The sequence below is a fragment of the Montipora foliosa genome, chromosome 1, assembly GCF_036669935.1.
Source record: "Montipora foliosa isolate CH-2021 chromosome 1, ASM3666993v2, whole genome shotgun sequence".
Taxonomy (NCBI): domain Eukaryota; kingdom Metazoa; phylum Cnidaria; class Anthozoa; order Scleractinia; family Acroporidae; genus Montipora; species Montipora foliosa.
The window spans coordinates 66,655,069-66,677,568 of NC_090869.1; the positions used below are offsets into that span (position 1 = coordinate 66,655,069).

Here is a 22,500-nt window from a genome sequence, read left to right on the forward strand (position 1 = left end):
ATTTTAGGCAAGAAGTAAATGCACGAAGTTCTAGGGGTGTTGATGATGAGATTAGTGGCAGTGTCCGGTAATTCTTGATTAACTATAAGATTTTGAATGGTGTCTTTGACAAGTTTTTGATTGTTGGAAGTGAGATCTTTAGGGATTTTGGCATAAAACGAGGTATCCGAAAGTTGCCGCAAAGCTTCTTTTTGGTAAAGGTCGGACCGCCAAACAACTACCGCGCCGCCTTTGTCGGCCGATTTGACAACTATGTCGTTGCGTTTACTAAGATTTTTAAGCGCCGCCCACTCTTCCGAGGAAAGGTTGGAAAATTTAGTGTTGCGATTGAATTTAAGTTTGTGAATGTCGTGACGGCATTTTTTGGTGAAAAAATCTAAAGAGGCAAATTTTCCCTCTGGGGGAGTCCATTTGGATTTGCGAACTAGAAGTGTTTCAAAAATATCTTTATTAGAAGTGTCCGAATCATGCTCTTTGTCGTGAAAAAAGGCTTTTAACTGAACGCGGCGAAGGAATTTTTCGACATCTTGCTTAATAGAAAATTCGTTGGTGCGTTTGGTAATAGGGACAAAATTTAGGCCCTTACTGAGAACAGATTTTTCTGAGTCAGTAAGCGGAAGGTTTTCTGGAATTGTAATTACGGTATTATGGCTATGCAATGTAGTGTCGTCGGTAATTTGCGGACCTATTAATTGTTGAAGTTTTAGAGTCTTGGTTTGGTGTAAATGGTCAAACAGTCCAGAATTAAGTTGTCGGATTTTAGCGCGAATCGATTGTACTAAAATTGCTGGACAGATTTTGGAAAGTTCGGAGCGACACTGAAGAATTTTTTGTCAAGTGCGATTCGTTTTTGGCACATAGCTCTAATTGTGATCCTCATAATATTACGTGAAAAAGAATTTTGCGCACATCGAATTTGGTGAAGATACTGATTTGAGTGAGAGAATGTAGCCGGATGAAAGTTCGAGCGAAAACCTTTAGGAATGACTTTAGAATTGAGGCAACGGCCGATGAAGTTGATGTGACTACAAAACCTAGTTTTGGCGAAAATGAGAGTGGCTAAACGGAAAGCTAAGTTACTGCTAAGTGTGGGAAAAGGAAAAAGATAACTTACGATTTCCTGGCGTAGCTCCTTGGTGAGTTTCTTCAAGCTTGGCATCGTCGTCTTGGGTCTCCTGTTAGAAATCTGTGGATTAAAAAATACTAGAACAACAAGGTTAGTGGTCGCAGCGGTTGAATGACAAATGAATGAAGGGGTAGTTTCTAAAGAAACTGTGGTGCTGCGTCGGTGGGGAAGTAGTATACAAAAATTTGGTTTTATCAACGGAGTTGATAATGTAAATTTGCCACCGTACAGAGATTCTAAAAGCTGACGTTTCGAGCGTTAGCCCTTCGTCAGAGCGAATCGAGGGATTATGGGTTACGTGTAGTTTTTATAGTAGAGTAGGAGCTACGCTATTGGTGGTAACATGGCAACGTGAAAAATAGGAATATATTAGTTAAATGAAAAGCGTTCGTTAATACCGTGAGGATTAAGGGTGCCGATTTGAAAGATGAATTTTTGTTCCAGATTCTTGCGGCTTTCCGTCGTACCTAGATGTAGGGAAAGGCCGCAGATAGCCATGTGTTTTATTCTTATCAATTGTCACACCCACCATGGTTCTAATTCACGTGAAAACGAGATTAGCTATTAAGTTACTAAAGACAAAGAAATAAATAAACAAAGAGAGCGTGTAAAACTAACACCCGGCCCCGCGTTTTGGTGACTATTTTATTTTTGGTAGTAGCCAAAAGGCGGCGCCAAACTCCGATGTTTGCAAAAATTAACTTCGATTTTAAAAACACAAAAACAAAGTCAGATTAAGAAAAAAAACTAAGATGTCCCTAAGAGCTTTCGTAGCTACCGGAGGATTCTTTATTTTTTTTGGACTAATTTCCGCCATAAATGAAGGACAGATCCCGATCATTCGAAAATAACAGTATACGACTGATAAGGACAAAAATTGAAACAAAACAAAAAATTGGGAAAAGACTCTCCGACCACGGCCCCGCATTTTGGCTACTACCAAAATAAATAGAAGAGATGTTAAGGTTATTAAAACAACGTACAAGAACTGTAAAAATTCTGTAATTTTTAGCTCTGCTCTCTGCTGACTTCACCGGAGTTTACTCCACATGATGGCCGAGTTGATCCGCCATTCTTGGTGACCACGCAAGTGTTCCATGAGAGGGGGGAGGGGGTCATGGGCTGCACGTGTGAAAGCTAAACAATTGTTTATTTCAGCGACTGAGCCCCCCCCCCCCCTTCCTTCCCTGGGGAACGTTGTTTACCAATGGCTCGCAAAGTTGTTGTGTTGGGGTGCTTTCCATTATGCCTGACCATCAGGTTGGAGACCAGTGGAACTAACCAAAGAAAAATGGGACGACATTTTTCATCAAAAGTCAATTTTGCAACCGGACCGAAGCGTTCCATTCACGTTTCGACCGACTTTCCATTTGACTTCAGCCCGAAATTTCCGCAAATTTTGGCTTAATGGAAGCACACTTGATGTTAGATGAAAAACAGAAAGAAAACCACTCGTCGCTGTGTTGTATAAAATGAGGGTCATGACCCTAGGGGTAAAATGGGAGCTGGGATTGACGTAATTTTTCGGTGGGAAATGAGATGTCATCACTGGCAACTGGGATTTTCTTACTGGGAATGGGGGATAAAGAGTCCTTGGTGTGAATAGGATTTGCATTATCAGAGGTTCATGATCAGGCGATAGTTCTGCTCAAAATTTCTGATCAAATATTTCATGCGCTCTTCTTGCGTTCATGGCCACTGCCTTGTGAGAGAGGGACGAGCTTTCTGATGCTAACAGAATTGTTTTTGAACCTCAAAGCTCCCTACCCATTGACAACATCCCTATCTCCAATGCGGCTTCACTAGCACTAAACCTACTGCAACCAATGCAATCACTCGAAAAGTAGAAGCTCAAATGAGGTATTGGGCAATTGGCACAGGAACTGAGCGTACCCTACCGATTTGCAAGACCTTCGGCGAAGGTGAGGATACTTATGTTGATGAACTTAGTAATGATGTTGATGACAGTGACTCTGAAGGTGACGTAGAGAAATGGGAGACTTCACCATTCAGAGTGCTTTCATGTGCCAGGTGATAGCAGGCCTATTTCGGCAGACACAGGGGTAAGCAATCCCATGCCTCTACAAATTATACTTCGCACTGTCTTAATGCCTGTCTTCCCCAGTAATGTCATGTTTCGTTTCGAGACTTACCATTAACTGCTTCTTGCAGCACATGGATGCTCTAAAATGATATTCTCCCTATCATAACTCCGATTGGGATTTTTTAGTAGCAGGGACTGGGATTTCTAAGAAAACTTGCCATTGGGACTGGGATTTTGCCCAAATTTGGACTGGGAAAAGGGATTCCCCCCCCCCCCCCCATCTTAAATCTTATTATCGGCACTCATAGTCGAGATATGGAACCATCACAATATAAATGTAGCTCGGAAATATTAATAGTGTAAATAATTTGCAAAACTCACAAATCACAAATATTTTCAATGCAAAAGGATTTAGCAAAAAACCTCCGAAAAACGATTAAATTTATGAATTATCTGATATAAAGGAAGAACAAAACTCTTCTTTACTGAAAAGTTGATTTTTATCAAGTACTCAACAATAAGAAATATGCTTTTTGCCTCTGTTCAAAGCGATCTTCCAATATAAAATAGGGTGCTTCGTTTTCGACTTAGGCCTGTTCCAAACGTCGTGCTACTGCCGTACCGAACTCAAGTGAAATTGTCATTTCGATTTAAGCACGGCAGTAGCACGCCGTTTGAAACCATTAAGCGCGGCACGGCTGACTTAGGTTCGGCACGACTACTTAGCACGGCAGGACTTGCCGTGCCGCACGGCAGTAGCACGACTTGGTTTCAAACGGCGTACCAGTGTTGCGCCGAACTCAATTCATAAATTAATTTGATGTATTTTGCATTATTTGCATACTATTACGCTGGATGGTTGGTTTGTTTTGTCTTTTGAATTTGGCGCGACTGTATTAGGTTCGACGTTTGAAACCGCTGGCGTGCATCGTCGTGTCACTGCCAAGCCAAATTCATTTGAGTTCGGCACGGCAGTAGCACGACGTTTGGAACAGGCCTTAGGGGGCTTCGTTTTTAGATCTTTTGGTTGCTTCTTTCCTCGTTTTTGAGTTCTTTGTTTTTGATACTCCCCGAAGTGACCGCATGGTGAAAAGTTGCGTATGCAAACACATAGAAACATTACGAACTTCGTCTGCTTGAAAGCTCAACGCCTTCAATGAAAGCCTGCGGTCACGAATTCTCGTTAAACCAAAAAAAAAAAACGGCCTTGTCAAACTGTCAGTGCCGTTCCACTGTCGCGAAATTTTAAGAATGTGCACGTACGTTACGTGCGTAAATAAAAATAGAGACGATGAGCCACGTTAATTAAGCGACGTGAGACTTTTACTTTTTTACGTTCACACGCGAAATTTTATACGTCGGCTCTATTTTGTTACGCACGTTAAGCGACACGTTAAGCCAATTCAGACAGTGGAAATAGGGGTGTACTCGCCTCCCACCAATGTGGCGTGGGTTCGAATACCAGATTTTACTTGGCGTTTCGCGGGACGTTCCGCGTCACGCGCGCGAAAGGGCATAGTAGTTGCAGTTTAATGGGTACATTACAAGGTATCATATATAACGGCTCTACCTTTCACAAATATGGACGTTTTGCGAACGTAATGATGATCTCCACTATAATTTAAGAGCTTTTTCCTGCAAGCAAAACACTGACCCCACTTTGTTTCACCACGATGGCCACTAAAATCAGGCTGTAGAGTTTATTGACTCGTTCTCTTCAAAATGCGAAACCGATTTAAACCAAACCTGAATAACTCTCGAGCTGCTCGAAGCAGTTCCATGTCAACAAACCAAAGCTCTGCTGGTGATAATGCTGCTTCAAGTGGTTTAACAGCAAATTCACAGGCACAGGATTCTTTGAAGGAAGGAGTAGGTTAGTGCTCGGTGATAGGCGAGGAAAGATGGTTTCGCACCCAGGTCATTACCATCATCAATATTCATCCCGTCTTTTTGTTGTCAAATTTTATTTACGTTCGGTAACAACTGAAGTCTTTTGAGCAAAAAAGGAGACATTCTAAACAATTGAAATGATAACTCAATATCTTAGCACTTATGCAATGCTGCTTTACTAGCTTCAAGGGCCATTTATTATCTCTCCATGGTATCATTTTCAAGTTGCTTTTGTCACTTGACATTTTACATATTTTTGCTCGGTTTATGAATATGCGGGAAAAGCAGATCTTATGAACGAGTGCTATTGTAATCCAAAAAGAAAATTTGGGGGAATCACGCATTTTTCAAAGACAAGGACAATGGTCAGTTGGTTGCTCTACTCATGAACCGGCCTATACATTTTATTGAAACCAATGGGAATAGTTGAAAACACTTACCCCCACCCCGTGGACTACCCACTGACCCCTTTCCTTTATTAAGGGTGTATTTAACAAAGGAATCAATACCTCTTACTAACAGAGTTTGAAGTCGGTACTGTAAGTTATGGACTGAGTTTTTTTTCCCATTGATTTATGACCCAATCATAAGGGTCACGGGCCATAAATCAACGGGAAAAAACGAGGATCCGTAACTTTATTATTATATCTTTGAGGCAATCAAGGGTGTGGGAAAGGAAACTAGTTGAAGTCAAGCGAAGGTTCAACTACCACAAAGATTGCCGTGTCAAAATCCAAAAAACAAATAAATTGTGGTGGCTTTTTGAAAGTTGTTAGAGAATTTCATCAAATTTTCAAATTTAGCAGGCCGTATATCAGGCTGTACTGTAAAGTACGGCCTGCTAATTCGCGTGCAATTTCATCATTAGTTACCATCTTTGTTACCATCATGTTTTTTGGGCCCATTCTTCCCTTGTATTGAAATCACTGTTGTCTCACTCTTTGATAGCCATTAGTGTTATTTTGGGCCCGTTTATGTGGTGTCAGTTACCCGAGACAGCCCTCTTTCACGAGACAACTTTACCGAGCATTTATATGAGAATTGCATGACCGAGACAAAGTTAACCCTATCTAAATATGCATCTATTTTAAGGTGCATATCATCATTTGCCCTCCTTTCTTTCTAGTTTGTCATTTATTGTATAGTTGTGTTTTCACATTCAGAAAATGGACTGACAATCTTAACTGAGAAATAATGTGTAGTTTAAATAAACAGCTGTTTCTGAATCAAGATTTTCCCTTGGCTATGGTGAGAAGTTTGGTGGACAAACCTTTTCACAATTATATCAGCCTCCAAATTCTTGCTTCTCTCATTTTTATTTAATGCCTGTGCATTTAAGGTTTTTCTGTCTTGTCTCAGGTTCTTTGCCAAGTTGTTTCAAGCACAATAACAACATCAATATTACTAGCTCACTCATCCACCAGGCATGTGTCATACATGTCCAATACACCGACATAATGAAATTGTAATGAGATTTCTGGTACGTCACAATAGACATCACAAAGTGTCCCGCACTTTATGTCTCGCAAAACTGTTACTACTTTAAGGATTAAGGTTGGGGGACACTTTGTGATGTCTATTGTGAAGTGCTATGAATCTCTTTATGTCAGTGTATTGGACAACCCTCGCATGTGTTGAGCATTTTTGCACTCTTGCTTTTGTTGGGCAGGGTATCTAAGTAACTTTTTACTTTAAAATGTATTAAATCCCCTGCTCAAGCTCTACACTGTAGGTTTTCAACAAGAATTCAATCATCACTGAAGCCAAGTTGAATTATATTTTTTTAAGAAGATGAAGCTGCTGGAAGTGAAGCAACAAAAAAAGATCAAGGTAATCCTACAACACATTTTAAAACACCAGCCTCTGAACCAGTCTCAGGACCATCAAGACGATCACGCATCAAGCCTGCAGTTGTGCCAGTGGCCCGTGCACGGGGTAAAGTGGCAAAAGAAGTTTCTCAGCAACAGTCTAAGGATGGAAAAGAGACAGATTCATGTGATTTACGAGACCAAAGTTTGTCTGGTAAAGAGGATCAGTTTTCAGCCAATGAACCACAAAACAAGGAAGGTACATGTATCTGGTGTATATTTTTGTTCACAAATAATTATTATTGTAAGCACAACATTTGCATTGATTGTCTCATGTCAGGCATTTAAGAATGCAAGTCATGAAATTCATTAACCCACTGACTCCTAAATTGTCCCCCATTCACGAGTAAAATCATCTGGCGTTAGAATAAAATCTATTAAGTCTCTCTCCCAGGAGTCCATGAGTTAATAATAATAATAATAATAATAATAATAATAATAATTTGGTTAAATGTAATTTAACTAAGTTAACCACCAAGAGCTTAGCAGTCAAGAGGTCCACAAGCTTAGCAGTCAAGCGGTTTATAAGCTTAGAGGTCATGCGGTTCACAGCTTAGCGGTTCACAAGCTTAGCGGTCAAGCGGTCCACAAGCGTAGCGGTCAAGCAGCCCATGAGCTTAGTTGGCATCCAGCGGTCAATCCCATAAGTGCAGGCTCACATGGTATGTTGTAGCTTTGTACACTGCTAGGCTAGGATCTGCGAGTTCTTCGTCAAGCGTTTGTGCAGTGGTCTGTAAGGCGGTTCTTTTAGCATCTTCTCCCCCTCCCATCCCTTATTAATTTTTTCTTCCTTCCACTGTTTCATCAGTGTGACGGGTTCCTGGAATGGGGGCTCATGGCTGGGTTGCGGGGAATTGCCAGCCATGGGGGCAGTATTCTATCTAGGGGCTGCCTGGCGACAGTGGAAGACCCTGGGTATCCCAGATACCCACCTTCCACTTAAGCGAGGCAGTTGGTTAAATAATAATAATAATAATAATTATAATAATAATAATAATGTAATTTTTGAAAAAACTAGGTGAAAATTGCTTGATCTCTCTAACAACAACAAACAACAACAACAACAACAACAACGCACACTTTATTTTAAAAGCCAATACAGAGACCATAGTAGCCTGCAATTAACATATCTATTCTTGGCGGGCTACTTAATTTTAGACTGGATGTTTAAAGGGTTTACAAAAAACAAACGAACAGAAAATATATGTACAACAACAGAAAATGCAACAACAGTAAAGAAAAAAGATATGACAATATTAAAGAAAAAAAAGAAGAACTGGAAAACAAACTATTAATAACAACATTTAAGGGGCTAGGTCACATAATTTTAGACAATTTCAGCACTGATCGAATGGTCATAGAATTAACTAAAATATCAAAATCACTGTTCAAAACTATAGAAGAACTCTAACAAAACACAGGGAAGCCAAGAAGGGACATGGATGGACAAAACTGGAGAGGATTGAAATGGATTGAATTTGGGTAAATTTGAAAAACGTCGGCCCACCTTTTTTCAAATTTATATCAGTCTATATCAAAACGTCATTTACACAGCTGGAAAATCATTCTCAGTTATGTAAACGAAAGACTCTTGCTCTGCCAATTTGACGTTTAAAGCTCATAATTAACAAAATTAAACAGAATTACCTAAAATAGCGTGACCTAGCCCCTTTAAAGAAAAATAAGAAACCTTAACATTTGAGACTTAAGGGAACTACTTAGTAAACTCATGTGCTTAGAAAAATCAATGTAGTTCATTTCAACATTCATCTCCTCAGTTCCAAGAATCTGTAGATTGAAGCAAATCATGTAATTTACGTTTGAATGGTACTTTTCTAAGCCCATGAAGTTGATGGTTACTGGTACTTGTTGCTTTGTCAGTTCTGGTCCTGAAAAGAATGGCCAATGTTTTTCTTTATGTTCACGCAGAAGGTAAAGTTGCCAAAGAGAGTCTGAAGTGTTCCTTTTTGAAGGAGAGAAACCAAGAAACCAGTGTTCCTTGTGTGGTAAGTCCGTCTGTTAAAAGCAAGCATCAGACATCACAGGATGGAGCCCAGGAGTCAATGCAAAAACAGTCACAACCGGTAAACGATAACACAAATTCTGAAAACATAACCACTCAAGCTGCTGGCGATGTTGGTCCTATTTCTTTGCCACGTCGGAAAAGAGTTTTACCCAATTTGGGTTCAGCTTCTCGGAGGCGACATTCGTCTGTTTCTAAAGAAACGGTGGAGAGATCTCAGGACATACCTGAGGTGCAAAAGGAGGAAGTAGTAACAAGTGAGAAAGATGTTAGTCACAGCACAGTGAGTATCCCTGGTGATGACAAAATTTTAGTGTGAAATGTCAAGAGTTGCTGCCCTAGATGAATTTCTCAGTTTAGCTTAACCAATTGACCCCAGAGAGACCGTAATAGATTTTACTCGTCAGTTGGGGGTGTCCTTAGTGTCTCCTTAAGTTCACTAGTGCACACCTGTCTACGAAAGGTGCACGCAGCTCTATTACAGTGCAATATTGCATGTTACTGTGGCCACCCAGCAAACTTTCACATTTGAGTCAACCCATGCAAACGTGTTCAACTTACAAATGCGCAAACTTTGCGAGGAGGTGTGACTGTCAATGAAATTTGCACACCCTGATTGGCGGATAATTTATTTTGTAAAAAACTTTGTTAGGTGGCCACGGTAAGGCGCGTTGCTCTGTGATAATAATGATACCGGTAATAATGAACTTTTTTTAAATGACAAGTCTTCCAGCACTGGGGCACTAATTATTGGAGACACTGAACATAAAAATCAAATCTGTTTATCTCAGATCAAATCAAACATTGGTTTTGAGGAAAGGGGAAAACCGGAGTACCCAGAGAAAAACCATTCGAAGCAGAGTAGAGAACCAAAAAACTCAACCCACATGACACATAGTCTGGGAATTGAACGTGGGCCACATTGGTGGGAGGTGAGATCAGCTCTCACCACTGCGCTGTCCCTGCTCTCTTGATCCTCTTTTTCATCCTGAACTTTCACTACAACAATTATTCCTCCTTCATTCTTCACCTAATAATTTTCCTTATTTGTATAATATTATTATAATTGTGAAGCAAATATCACACGCGTTTATCATCTTAGGGCCAAAGGTCTGAAGGAAGTAGTGGAAACAGAAGCGAGGGATCAGAAACTTTGCCAGAAGAACAGAAATCTTCGGAACCTCCATTACCACTTACAATGGCCTCTGATGTCCATGATAAGAATGTCGATGATGATGAGGTTGAACCAGAAGATAGCATTAAAAGAAAGGTAACTTTAAGATAATTATACTGATTTGAAAACAGGGACCCTATGATTAGGACCAAACTATGCTAAAGACATTAAAATTGTCCATTTTGTATGCAGAAAATGACCACTTTTACTCTTGTTTGTTTCATTTTTTTAAGGGTGTAAAAAGAAAGCGAGATAGAAGGAGTCATAAGCCAAAGGAACCATCAGACCCAAGCCAGATGACCATGCAACATTTGATCTATTATAACCCAAAGACAAACCCCATGACGTAGGATATGTTTGCTTGATTTAACTTTATGGCTTTTTTCCTTGGTACTAGCAGGAGTGGTAGCTGTAGTGGTAGCAGTAGTTATTGTAGTAATCTTTATTCCATTAGTTATTGAATACAGCATGCAAAGGGTTTAATTTAGATCAAACTTTAAAATGTGAAAGTACCAGTACCAAAACCATAGATTAAAAAAAGTTAGTTAGGGTCTCCAAAGTTGAGCTTGATGCAGAGTGAAATATCATGCTGGATGAAGAAAGGTATTATGTCATATATGTATTGAGACATCATGATTATAGCAACGTAGTATCAATCTCTATCAGTATGAAATGGTCTGTAGCCGGGTATTTAAAACTGACTGCTGCCATAATGAGTTGCTAAACCTCCTTCATCTTACACTTTGTCAGACATCCTAACATTCTAAATTGTGTATATATCTGGATGAAGAGATGAAAAAGGAAACAAAATTCTTTTTAATTCTAAACACAATACACTATGTCTTACTGGTAAATTTATCTGTGAGTCCATAGATGATCAACAAGGTATGCTGTGCTTTCCAAAATCAAAATCAATAGCTTGTGTGTTTATTGTTTTTGGAACTTATATACTAGGGTACGTACAAAAATTATGAGGGGTGACTAAAAAGTTATGTTGCTTTGATTGCAGGTCAAGCTTGGCAGGAAAGAAAAAGAAGGGAGGAATAATTGGAAACAAAAAGGGCAACGAGTGAGTGTTTTTTGATAACTCAGGAAATTCTCTCGACAAGTTTTGTTGTGCTAAGACAAGCTATTATAACTATTATAATAATACTCTCAAACTCATCAGATATATGTTTAAGCAGTGACTAAAATAACCTGACAATCAGAGGGATTTTGATCCTATTTGAAAATCAATATTTTTTTCCACTTGTGGTATTCTCAATTGTCAGTGAGGGTTTCGTGGTATTGTTTTTGCATGTGTATACCTGAGGGTGGTGAAGTGTTTGCCAAGTCATAGGAATATTCATTATTGGAAATCTCCAGGGGTTTGCCAAGGGGGATGGTGAGGCCTAAAATTAAATCATTGACCCCTGAGAGTGACTAACGCCAGAAGATTTTACTCATCAATGGGGGGTTAGGGTTAGGAGTCATTGGGTTAAACCATACAAGTTAAAGACACCATCTGGACAGTGGTCTTTAAAACTGCATTAAATATCAAAGCACTTTTTTTATCATTTTATGTTGTATGGGGGGGGGGGGGGGGAAGATTGTCGGAAATTTTTAAAAAATACCTCTAAAAGATACCGGAGTCTTACGAAGGTGGGCATGCAAACATAAGATTTTTACCCCTAAAAGGTACCAGCTAAAAATGAACAAATTTAGAATTTTTAAGCCTTTTTAATAGTTCCAGAGACGTCAACTTCAGACACCTTCTGCTTGAAAATTTTCAAAAGCTGTGTCATAATTCTCAGATCTATTAATTTCAAGAACAGTAAAGATGCGCTAAAAGATACCAGCTTAACAATTTGGTGGCCCAAAAACCTTGAGATCTCAGGCCATCAAAGTCATCTTTGTGATACTGCAATATTTTCAGTGGTGGTTTTGGAGGACACTTAGGAGACATATTAACTTCAAACAGAACAGTGTCATGGTCGCTAATACTAGGCACAACATGGCAGGCCTGGATGACTGTAGGATGTGATGCAGAAACCAGGTCTAGCCGGTGGCCTGAGGATGGCCTAGTTGGTGAGTGAACATGCTGGGGGTAGGCCATATTTGTCAGAGACTTGTAAGAGGACTTGCTAACAGGCATTGACAGAGTGGCCAAATACTGGTGATCACATGACCAGTCAATCCCACTGCAATTAAAATCGCCTCCCAGGATAAGTCGAGGGAATGAAGCTGCGGAGAATAACCTGCTAAGAGAGTCGTCCAGCAAGTGAGGCAACAATGGATGGCCAGATGGAGGTCTATAGTAAACAGAGTAGAATCTATTAAATCTCGCTCCAAGGGGTCAATGATTTAAATTTAAAAACTTTGTCACACAAAAGGTCTTATTGAGGAAAGTCTTTTTTCATGATGGAGGAAAACACTTTGAAGAGTGCGTCATTTCTCCATAAAATTCACACCAAACAAAACGCTGGACAACATAGCCCACTTTCGATATATTAAAATTCAGACCTAAACAAAAGGCATCATCTCAAAGCTCTGGGGAATAAACTCAAACAAATCCTTATATTTATTCCCCAGAGCCTTGAGATGATGCCTTTTGTTTAGGACTGAATTTTAATATTATTGAAAGTGGGCTATTGTATAGTGCTGTCATGCCAGACATATCCAATCTACAAAAGTTGAGTTGATTCATTAATTGCTGTTGACAATCTGTCTAGCAGAAAATCAGTTTGTGATGTTTGAAATGGAATGAACTTTACTTGCTGGAAGTACAGATGTAATTATATTATTTGTGTGCTTTGCTCTTTGTGAAAACTGCTAAATTATTATGTATATGGCATGTCCAGTTGAGTCGTCTTTATACCCAATAATCAACCTGTTTGACTATTTGTATGTACTGGACAAACCTACTGAGAATTGGGTAAAATTTAAGAATCCGATCTCACCAACGCGTGGGCCAATGCGTCGGCCAACGCGTCGGTCGACACACCACCGACACACGACCGACACGTCGGCCAGCAGAATTGGATGCATGCTCTTGACCATGCATTCAGATTAAATGAATTAAAGTAATAAAGGTATATTTTTTGGCAGCAATGAGAAGGGAGATTCAGAGACAGATGCGGTGAATGTTTCCTCAGTGGCTGGGTCGCCAACCCCTGCAACTCCATCAGAAAACAGCAAAGATACAAGTGTTGTAGAAGATGATACAGATGGTGAAGCAGTCGCCCCTCGTGTTAAGCTGGATGCAGAGGGAAATATCATACTGGATGAAGAAAGGTATTGCGTTTTATCGCATAGATACTGATGACATACTAGGATTTTCTTATTTTTCTAAAAAAAATCACATTTTCACTGGCCACAGTGAACATATTCTTATCTTTCACATGTGAGGATATAGGTGTCATCACAGTAAAAGCGAGCTCCCCCTTCATTGTAAAATACTGTTGTCCTGTAACATAATCTTTCTCTACTACATTACCATTTTTATAACTCAAATTATTACAGTATATTGTATAATGTTGCAAGTAATCTTTCCAGCTCTTAGCCAGTGACCCAACAATTATGTACGTGTACCATAAGGAAACCGATGGCAAAAATTTGCATGTAATTTATATTTTTTTCATCCATTCTGCAATAGATTTCAACTTCCCAAAATGAGTGCCAGTAATAAATTTTGCCTCTTTCTTGCAATTTATAAGAAGAAATGTTTGAAGTTCTGTTTTTCAGGCTTTGGGGTCAAAGTAGACTGTTGAAGAAATTCATCAGGCTGACAAATTCAAAAACATATTATTATTATTTACCAATTCATTTAACATACCTGGCCAAAAATAAAATGATTTTAGTGTTGCCAGTTTTGATGACTGTCAGACATCTTTGCCAAAACTAACACAGGGAATGTCATTCGCTTTGTATTTACTTACACTGTAAATGAATGCAAATTTCATTAGTTTTATCCAATTGCATCTTCCATTTTTATGGTTGAAAAGAAACTGATCACTGTCTTGGACCCTTTCTTGTGTCATTTTGATCTTTGCTGACTTCCACTTCTTGATAAGAAGAAACTGATTCAAAATATACATGTAGAAAGTGCATGGTTAGTTTATTTATGTAACAAATTGCATTTTGTTTTTTTTACAGTCTTCTGATCCCGAAAGAAACAGATAAATCAGTTGAAACAAGGTGAACTGAGAGAATTTGTAAGATTCTTAGAAGTGGATGTGCTATATCATGCCAACGTTTGTCTAACACCACACCCTTTTCCTTATTCTGTGAAATCTCACCTTCAAGTGCAAATAGCCAAACTGTATTTTGGCCTCCATCAATCCAGATTCCAAATCTAAGCAGACAGATGCAAAGAGCTGAGGCAAAATCACCCCAGTTTTGCTGCTTTAGCCTAGTTCATTGAATAGTATCATTTGTTAGACATTTGTTGACAAATTCTCAAACTTAGATGAATGGGATTGAAGGTTGTGGAGCAAACAGGTGCCAAGAAATCAACCAAGGAATAGACGATGCACCACTTACCTACTTGATGTGTAACTCGTTTTTTAAAGTGCACCTTAACTCAAATATTTCCAGTCTGCAACATTGATCCCCCCACAAAAAGCAAACATGTTTGATGGTTCTTACCTCAAAATTTCGCTTTTTGTTTGCTGGGAAAGACTTTATTAAAACTAGCAGTAATTTGGCTCCACAACCGTGATGTTAGAGGCAATTAATGGGTTCATTCTTGACTTTATGTCAAAAACTACTTTGCGATGCAAAATTTCTTTGAAAACAGGAATGCAAACAGTTTGTTACATAAATTCAAGAATAGACCCTTGCCTCTCGCATCACGGCCATGGGTCCAAATTACCATAAACACCTGCAGATAAGCCACACCCTGAATTTGCTTTGGATGGGGATTTGAGTTTAGGTGCATTTTAAATTTATTGTTTACTGTAAAAACAACCAGTTAGCCACTACGGTACTCACTGTAAGAAACTGGATTCTCTACTTTCCACACTGATTTCAAGATGGCCAAGCCAAAGGTCAGCTTAGCAATAATATTGAGGTTGGAAGGTGAGATTCTTCAGGAATGTTGAAAAGCCTAGTAACGTGTTCGCATACATGTACAGTACAGTGTATGTTCCTTGTGCTTTTGCTTGCATGGTTGGTGAAAACCAGTCTTAAAGTCCCAGGTCACGCTATTTTAGGTAATTTTGTTTAATTTTGTTAATTATGAGCTCTAAATGTCAAATCGGCAGAGCAAGAGTCTTTCATTTGCAAAATCACGGCCACATAACAACTGAGAATGATTTTCAAGCTTTGTAAATGACATTTTGATATAGACTGATATAAATTTGAAAAAAGGTGGGCGGATGTTTTTCAAATTTACCCAAATTCAATCCATTTCAATCCTCTCCAGTTTTGTCCATCCATGTCCCTTCTTGGCTTCCCTGTGCTTTGTTAGAGTTCTTCTATAGTTTTGAAAAAGTTATTTTGATATTTTAGTTAATTCTATGACCATTCGATCAGTGCTGAAAATGCCTAAAATAGCATGACCTAGCCCCTTTAAGCAATTTAAAAGCATTGTTGAAGATTAAGCAATAGGCTGCAATTAGCCTTTACCGACACATCAGAAAATTTCTCACCATGTAACCTCTACAATGGATGAAAAGTCCTAAGCAAACCCAAACTAGGCGATTTTTCTGAGAGTTCTGTCAGGAAGGTCTAATGTAACCAATTTACTACCAGGCAGTGAGTAATATTATTATTTTTGTTTCATTTTAGTGAAGTTGTTTATGAGGATGCTGATGAAGTCAACTATGGTACTTACTTAAAACGCAGAAAAGTCATGCGGTGGTCTCTTGAAGGTACATGTACTTATCCAAATGGCAGAAGTCATTTGATGTATATGACTACACTTATTTCAAGTTCAGACAGTTAGTTACAGTCTGGGGCCAAACCTCGAAAATAACATCCTGGACCTGCTTATTTTTTGGTCCGAGGCATGACTTTTTCAAGTTTGAACAGAACGTTTTGGCAAAATCTGCTAAATTACTTCAACCCAGTTACAGTACTTACAATATACATATCATGTAAGCAACTTCTGGTCATTAGATTGACCCTGGATTTGGGAAATTAGTCCTTTCTGTTCCTGTAGACTCTCCTTTAGGGTTCATTGAGGCATGGGAGGCAAGTCAGTCTGTTGATGGATCATCCAAACTTCAACTTTCATTACATGTGTATGTCAATTCTTTATTACCACTATTGATAGCTGTAGTAGTTCCAGTATCTTTACAAATGGATCACAATAATATTATTCTTCCATCAAAAAGGTTGTAGTCGCCTGAAGTTGTACATTTGCTCTGTTATCATCCTTTTGCTTCATCAGAGGATAAAACTTCAAGTATGGGACCCCCAACCCGCCAAATAAGAAACTTTAGAACTTTAGTGGCTATAAAACAGACTGTACTGAACTGTTTTGTTTGTAGAGACTCAAACGTTCTACAAGGCATTAAGTCAAGTGGGAACTGATTTTGGCTTGATGTTGCCATTATTTCCCGGCAGAAAAAGACGAGAACTTAAGGTATGACGATCTTGCCAAATGCAGCAGCACGTTGTGGTAGCCAGATAGTAGTGGATGTCATATTTTAGGGCTCTTTCATTGTCCAATGGTTTGGTTGGGCCATAAAAAATAATTGTTATTATTGTTTTTGTTATTGTTATTGTTATTGTTATTATTATTATTATTGGTAGAGGAAGATGGTTGGGCATTTGGAAGAAACTGCTGGTTTTTCAATGGGTTAATATCGTGCTCTCACATTTTGCACCATTGTCTGGACTCCAGATAGTCTGTGAGCAGTTCGTTTCTCCTACACTTCCCTAGAGAGAAACCACTGCGAGCAACCGTTAGTCTCTTTGAGTGTGCCGCTGTCCAGCGCCAAGGACGAATAAATTAAATTTTAACCGGTAAAACGAGTTAGTAAACTTGTTTTGGTGCTTGCGCATGCGTTCAGCTACGTAACTGCTGTGTTTAAACGAGCCTGCTCTGAAAAGTGATTTCCCACGAAATAAGACGAATTGATGTCAAATACATCACATGGGGTGTGACGTACTTTGCACATGCTCGGTGGAAAATCAAACAGTTGCTTGCAGTGGTTTCTCTCTCGGGAAGCTTAGGAGAAACCAGCTGTTCGCAGGGTAGACTCCAGAGGGACACTCTTTTTGTGGAATGTTGTTGAAGCTGTTCAATAAACTTGCATGTCATGTTTTAGTGGGTCTAAAACCAGTCGGCTTTGCCTCATGGTTTTAAACCTGTTAAAACACTCCCGTTAGTTTATTAATTAAACAGTACCAGAAACCCATAAGGGTTGAAACGTGAAACACGCGTTCACAGCTTCCGAATATTCAGAAACCCCTTGCTCTTGTTGTTCCAAATATGGTACTTAGCAAATTGAATCTTCAGAAGCTTGTTTCCCAGCACACAAGGGGCCGTTACATGTTTCAACCCTTATGGGTTTCTGACAGTACTTAAAGTGATCCGAAGAGTGAAGGGAGACTTTGAAAAGACCAGAGAGAGACTTGAGAGAGCAGTTTCTTTTACTATAAATGATACTTAGTGGTAGTAACAATCATCTTTATTGAAAAAACCAAGGTCATAAGAAGCTGTTTACAGAAGGGTTGCCAATAAAAGAGATAAGACTAGCAAAGTTCAAATACAAAACTATGGGCAATTAAGTAAGTTAACTTAACTTACAGGCTATTAAAAGTTATAATGTAGCTTCAGACAGACCGCACTTAAAAGCAGCCAAGGACTCTGCCCCCCTTAGGGAGGTATCTAGACTATTAAGTTAGAAACAATGTAACAATTATTTGCGGAAGGCAAGGTGAACATTCACTGAACCTGAGGTGAATAAGACCGGTAATTGTTTTAGTATAATTACATAGGTGATCATTTGAAAAATATGCATTTTCTTTAAAACAATTACAAGAAAGTTCTTCTTCTGTGCCCTCGATAAACGGCTTGCGGAAATTTGGGAAAAAAAACCACTTAGGTGAGCAGAATTTTAAATAATCACCTATCTAGTTATACTAAATTAGAAGATTGTCAACCAGGCTCATTGTTGCTAAGCTCAGCCACGTAATTTTGCCCATCCTTTCCTCTTTGAGTCATACAGGGAAATGTATAATTCTTGTTTTTCAGGCTAAGTTTAAACGGGAGGAGAAGCTACACAGAGACCTAGTGGACAAAGCTCTTTGTAAGTACAGCTGTAAAGATTTCAAAAAGAGGTTTACTTTAAGTTCCTACTTAGCCAGCAAAGCCGGGAAAGTATCGCTTGCCTTCCAGGAAAGTTTGGTTGCAGAGCAAAAATGTGAGCAGCAAAGCTGCACAGAGAAAGGGCAAGCTTTCAACTTTTGCACAGTGGTGAGAGCACTTGCTTCCCACCAATGTGGTGCGGGTTCAATTCCCAGACTCCGTGTCATATGTGGGTTGAGCTTGTTGGTTCTCTACTCTGGTTCTCTGGTTGTCCCATTTCATTTGATTTGCATTAACTTGTTGATTTCAGTTTTCAGTGTCCCCAATTAGGGGTCCAGCGCTAGCCACTTAAGTAATGATCCGTGTAAGGTGGATTGCAATTTCCTTTGTTATGCGGCAACGGGGCTTTCCCCACATAGGAATTTCATCATTTTTACACAGAAAATGCATAAACCTACAGGAAGGCAGTTAACGCAATAAAATTCATTTACAGCCCACTTTGAAAGGGTGTTTTTTTGTGTTAAAAGATTTTGACCAATCACAAGAGTTGAAAACAAAAGCCAAGAAACGTTTACAATTTTACATGTTCCCCACATACGATTTCTGTGGAATTCATTTAAACTGAGACCAGATGAAAGATGGAAGATGGTTGGAAAGTAAGGATGAATATAATATTGCTTTATGAAGTTTTGTTAACCGTTTGCTGTTTAAGCCAATCAGAAGTAAGTACAGACAATAGAAAAGTTATCACCTTTTTGCATACCAATTGAATTCCAACATGTTTGTTGCCGTTGTTGCTATCGTTCTTATCTGGACCGTTTCTTAAATAAAGTTCCTTTGAATTCCTTTAGGTGTGAGAAACCCTATTGAGGTGGAACTGTTTACACCTAAAGTAGAGGGAGAGGAAATTGATGATGACTTGCTGAATACTGAGAATGGCAACTCTGTGCAACAGAATGACATTGGGGAACCAGAATCTGTTGGAGAATAGAACAGTGTGAAGAAGTCAGAATGGGTGTCCTGTGCACCACTAAGCCCAGCCACTTGCTATGAACTGTGGATGAACAGCTGTTGTTGGCGCAATCTTTCACCCAATGGGCTTTGAGATCGTGTGAAAGCAACTGTGCCCTGTCACGTTCTGAGCCTACTTTCGCAAGTTGGTCAGGAAAATTGAGAAACATTCTCCATAAACTTCTGTCGTGAAGTAGGAGAAAAACAGTTGGAAAACAATGACAGACTGTTATCATGTTTCTTTTCTACCCAGAAAAAATCAACAGAAAATTATAGTTATGTTGCAATATTTTGTTCGTTTGACCTTCTGTGAAAAGTCATGTATTTGATACCTAATAATATAGATGCAAAAACTTCAGTGCATTGATTGACTAAGAGCATGTCAATTAATCCCAAACAGATTGCACAGACATAAAATTAGTGCAGATAGTTGACAGTAGTGCAATTAAAGTGAAAGTTTTGCATGTATATTAGGATTTTTCTCGAGCTGTTTGGAATAAATAAACACTTGCAAATTTTTTCAATGACAACAAATTGTACTTGCCCTATGGGCTCGTGCAATTTTGTTTGTCTTTGAACAAATTTACCGGTAGTTGTGCTTATTTATTCCAAAATGCATGAATATTGTATATTACCTATACAAACAGATTTTACAATAAATAAAAGAGAAATGACAGCATTTACTTCGACTACTGGTTTTGCCCATTGATTTTGGTGTCCAAATAATGTGATTTATAATAATTACTTCTCTATGGCGATAATCCTTGTTGACGCAGTTTTATTCTTTTTGGCTCTCCACCAGTTAGAGATACAAATAATGCATACATGTACATAAATAAATGAATAAATAAGTAAATAAATGGATAAATAAATAATATGACAGCTCTCCTCGAGGGCTTGTCAGGGCCATGGAAGTAATAATTTTATTGGTGAAACAAATACAACAAATGGAAGGAGGGAAACAAGTTGGCTATTTACAGCCGAAAAGTTGGACTAGGATTACTACTCAGCACAATTTCTGCCATTGGTAAGTGCAGGACTTGAACCTGGGAACTTTGGATTGTAAGAAAATGTCTAGCACCCCAACCACTGGGCCACGCCTCCTCCTGAGCGAAGCAACAACAACAGGGATAAACGAATGCTAGAAAGATTGAAATCATAAATTAAAAGCAGACTTGTCTCCTTAAAAATGCTTCTTCTGTGGAATGAGATCAAACATGAGGGCAAAAAGGTGTCTTAGGCTGCAGTGTCTATCAGTCCATTATTTTGATCTCAGCAACACAGTTCCCATCTCTAGCATGTTATGAGGTTCTAGCACCTAGAAATTTAGTGAAGCATGATTTCTGCATAATTTATTAGTTTTAGTGATCTCATTCGCTTCAATCCCTTCCTGCCATGCTGACACGGTGATAGACCACCTGTAGGAAACTTACATAATGTGTGGCTGGCTATAAGAATATTATTGAAATTGCTGATTGGTGAGGTGAACCATGCACGAAAGCCAACATTAATGGTATAAGGAAGCTAACGATGGAACGAACAAGAGGCAAGGACATTAGCAAATTATTGTTGAAAATGGTTAACAATGGTGGGTACACTATTGGTGGGCTAACACAATTTGTACACCAAATAAGAAATGATGTATAATGGGCTTACATGAAGAGTGTTGTAGAGTCAATCCCAGGTTCCTGTAATGAATGTACACTGCAACCACGAAAGATCAACTGCAAACAGTGAGTCAGGTTGAATCTTAATAATTCCACACGCTTAGTCTAGAGCCCTCTAGACTTCATTGATTCAAATAATGGATTAAAATGGGTTAGAGCTCTTGTTCCTACAATAAATGCCAGAAAATTGAGAGCAGTAACTTCAGAGGAACTCTCTTTCCTCGCGAACTAGTAGACACTATTATTCCGGCAGCCCGGAATAACTATGATAGCTGGCTGATACAAGCAGTCAAATTGTAAAGGTATGTCTAGTCTAGCTTTTGAGCACGCTCCCTCTATGCAGTGGGAGATTCTACCCCCAAACCCAGTCCCTAGTCATACTATCTTTACCTTCCTGGAGAAAAATTGTATCGTAAAGAAAATGCAAAACTTCAAAGAAAAATAAAACAGAACACTAAGACCAAGAAGAATTACAGCTGTGACAAACAAGACATCAAGAAGATACAGTTGAAAAAAGCATAAATTATCAGCTTGACTCCTTAAATGCAGTCCAGCATTATTATACAGGCCATATTCGATCCAGTCACAGGCCTCTTCAGCTGGAGAGACACGTCTCAGCCGAATACGTTTAGAAACCCTTTCAGCACTCTCTTTGTATTTAGTGTTTTTAAGGACTTCAGTTAATGCATTTGAGACAACTTCGGGCGTCAAACCCTCAAGTTCAATGACAACACCAATTCCTGCTTCATAAACTTTCATAGCATTTGCAGATTGGTCACCAAAAAGAGGCAGGACAACCATCGGTGTCCCATGGTATGCACCTTCAAGAATGCTGTTCAACCCACCATGCGTCAAGAATACTTTTGTGGATGGATGACCCAAGAGATCATTTTGTTTCATCCAATTTACTATTCTTATAGTTTCGCCAATGTTATGTGGATGTTGTCCTTTATGCTTCCATATCACCTTGGCAGACACATTTGCAAGTCCATGAGCAATTGTTTCAACAAAATCAGACTTGAAATTTGAAAGTACTGTTCCAAATGACACTAACACTAGATCTTGTGGGTGACCCTGTGTGACGAAGGTCTCTGTTTCTTGTGACAGCGGTTTAGGCGGATCTGGAAGTATGGGACCGACTATTTTAACATGAGCTCCTAAAGGCCTTGGAAATTCCAGTGCAAAATCATTAGCTATCAATAGCAAGCCACTGCTCTCAAATACCTCGCTGAGACTTGAAAATGAACTGTTGTTTACCTTTGATCTCCATAATCGATCAAACGGCGGAATTAAAACTAATTCATGCATCACATACCCAAGAAAGTAGAGCATTAAGTTCTGCATCCTGTAAAGAAATGTTAACTTCTTGGGAAATTTGATAGTTCCGTGGGGTACAAATGCTACGGGTGAAGGGAAGTTATGAATGAAACTTAAATAAGGATCGGTGAAACCAGAAGG

General features: G+C 39.0%; 2 protein-coding genes across 3 annotated transcripts in view; one reads left to right on the forward strand and one right to left on the reverse strand.

The window, feature by feature from the left end:
- The first annotated feature begins 4,740 nt into the window (after nucleotides 1-4,740).
- LOC138005655 (transcription factor TFIIIB component B'' homolog) lies at nucleotides 4,741-20,054 on the forward strand. 2 transcript variants are annotated; one of them, XM_068851852.1, is made up of 12 exons: nucleotides 4,741-5,043; nucleotides 6,849-7,127; nucleotides 8,858-9,234; nucleotides 10,054-10,221; nucleotides 10,359-10,471; nucleotides 11,135-11,194; nucleotides 13,213-13,398; nucleotides 14,260-14,301; nucleotides 15,895-15,977; nucleotides 16,599-16,693; nucleotides 18,311-18,365; nucleotides 19,216-20,054. In XM_068851852.1, the coding sequence occupies exons 1-12, from the start codon at nucleotides 4,893-4,895 to the stop codon at nucleotides 19,353-19,355; spliced, it is 1,749 nt and encodes a 582-aa protein (XP_068707953.1). In that variant the 5' UTR covers nucleotides 4,741-4,892; the 3' UTR covers nucleotides 19,356-20,054. The 2 variants fall into 2 exon arrangements, with proteins under 2 accessions (XP_068707953.1, XP_068707955.1); XM_068851854.1 differs by having other exon boundaries at nucleotides 6,852-7,127.
- Nucleotides 20,055-20,150: 96 nt separating this feature from the next.
- LOC138005666 (2-hydroxyacylsphingosine 1-beta-galactosyltransferase-like) overlaps nucleotides 20,151-22,500 on the reverse strand; it is a 3,013-nt gene continuing 663 nt past the window's right edge. The window contains exon 1 of the mRNA XM_068851863.1: nucleotides 20,151-22,500. This exon is cut by the window's right edge and continues 663 nt beyond it. Within this exon, the coding sequence (XP_068707964.1) occupies nucleotides 21,418-22,500 (1,083 nt within the window). The 3' untranslated portion in view covers nucleotides 20,151-21,417.

What these genes read in the sequence shown, in the direction of transcription:
- LOC138005655 (XM_068851852.1), top strand. Translation starts at nt 4,893, where the DNA reads ATGCGAAACCGATTTAAACCAAACCTGAATAACTCTCGAGCTGCTCGA. An exon ending in AAGATGTTAGTCACAGCACA is followed by an intron (nt 9,235 to 10,053) that starts GTGAGTATCCCT and finishes TTATCATCTTAG; the next exon opens with GGCCAAAGGTCTGAAGGAAG. An exon ending in CATGCGGTGGTCTCTTGAAG is followed by an intron (nt 15,978 to 16,598) that starts GTACATGTACTT and finishes TTTTGTTTGTAG; the next exon opens with AGACTCAAACGTTCTACAAG.